The sequence below is a fragment of the Sinocyclocheilus anshuiensis genome, unplaced genomic scaffold, assembly GCF_001515605.1.
Source record: "Sinocyclocheilus anshuiensis isolate Anshui unplaced genomic scaffold, SAMN03320099.WGS_v1.1 scaffold10449, whole genome shotgun sequence".
In the NCBI taxonomy this organism is placed as follows: domain Eukaryota; kingdom Metazoa; phylum Chordata; class Actinopteri; order Cypriniformes; family Cyprinidae; genus Sinocyclocheilus; species Sinocyclocheilus anshuiensis.
The window spans coordinates 3,265-3,894 of NW_015559052.1; the positions used below are offsets into that span (position 1 = coordinate 3,265).

General features: G+C 38.3%; 1 protein-coding gene across 1 annotated transcript in view; it reads left to right on the top strand.

Annotated features, from left to right (window-relative positions):
* Positions 1–458, top strand: part of LOC107681553 (sodium-driven chloride bicarbonate exchanger-like) — a 3,716-nt gene extending 3,258 nt beyond the window's left edge. Inside the window, exons 2-3 of the mRNA XM_016477866.1 lie at positions 136–258; positions 390–458. Coding sequence (XP_016333352.1) covers positions 136–258; positions 390–458 — 192 coding nt within the window. The remainder of the gene's footprint in view (positions 1–135; positions 259–389) is intronic.
* The last annotated feature ends 172 nt before the right edge of the window (positions 459–630 follow it).

Sequence of the window (630 nt, forward strand, 5' to 3'; positions counted from 1 at the left end):
AATATAACAAAGAGTGAAAAATTGAAGGGGGTCTGAATACTTTCCGTACCCACTGTATATATATATATATATATCTTTGAGTGTGTATGCAATATATGTGTGTATCTCATATGATGTCTGCGTGTTTTCTTGCAGGTCTTAGCCCTTGTGTTCATCCGTAAGCTGTTGGATTTTGTCTTCTCTAAGCGCGATCTCAGCTGGCTTGATGACCTCATGCCCGAGAGCAAAAAGAAAAAAATGGAAGATGCACAGCAAGAGGTACCACCACCCCGCATCACACACTGCTATTGGTCGTGGCCTGCAACAACGCTATTGGCCGGCAATGACCAATCACTGCAGACAATGTTTTAAAAGGACAGGTCACCAACATGTTTTATTCTCACTTTCAGGAGAATCAGTGTGTCTTGATGGAGGATGAAGGAATTGTACAAGTGCCCTTAGAGGGGCATTTTAAGTAAGTAGAAAAAAAAATCAGTGTTTGTACACTGTAAAATGGGCAACCTGCTGTTGTTATCTAATCTAAGCCTTAAATCTAACTTTGTTAGAGTATTTATATTGATTCAGTGATTTGAAATAAATATTTTATTGAATAATTAAAGGGGTCATATGATGCGATTTCAAGTTTTCCTT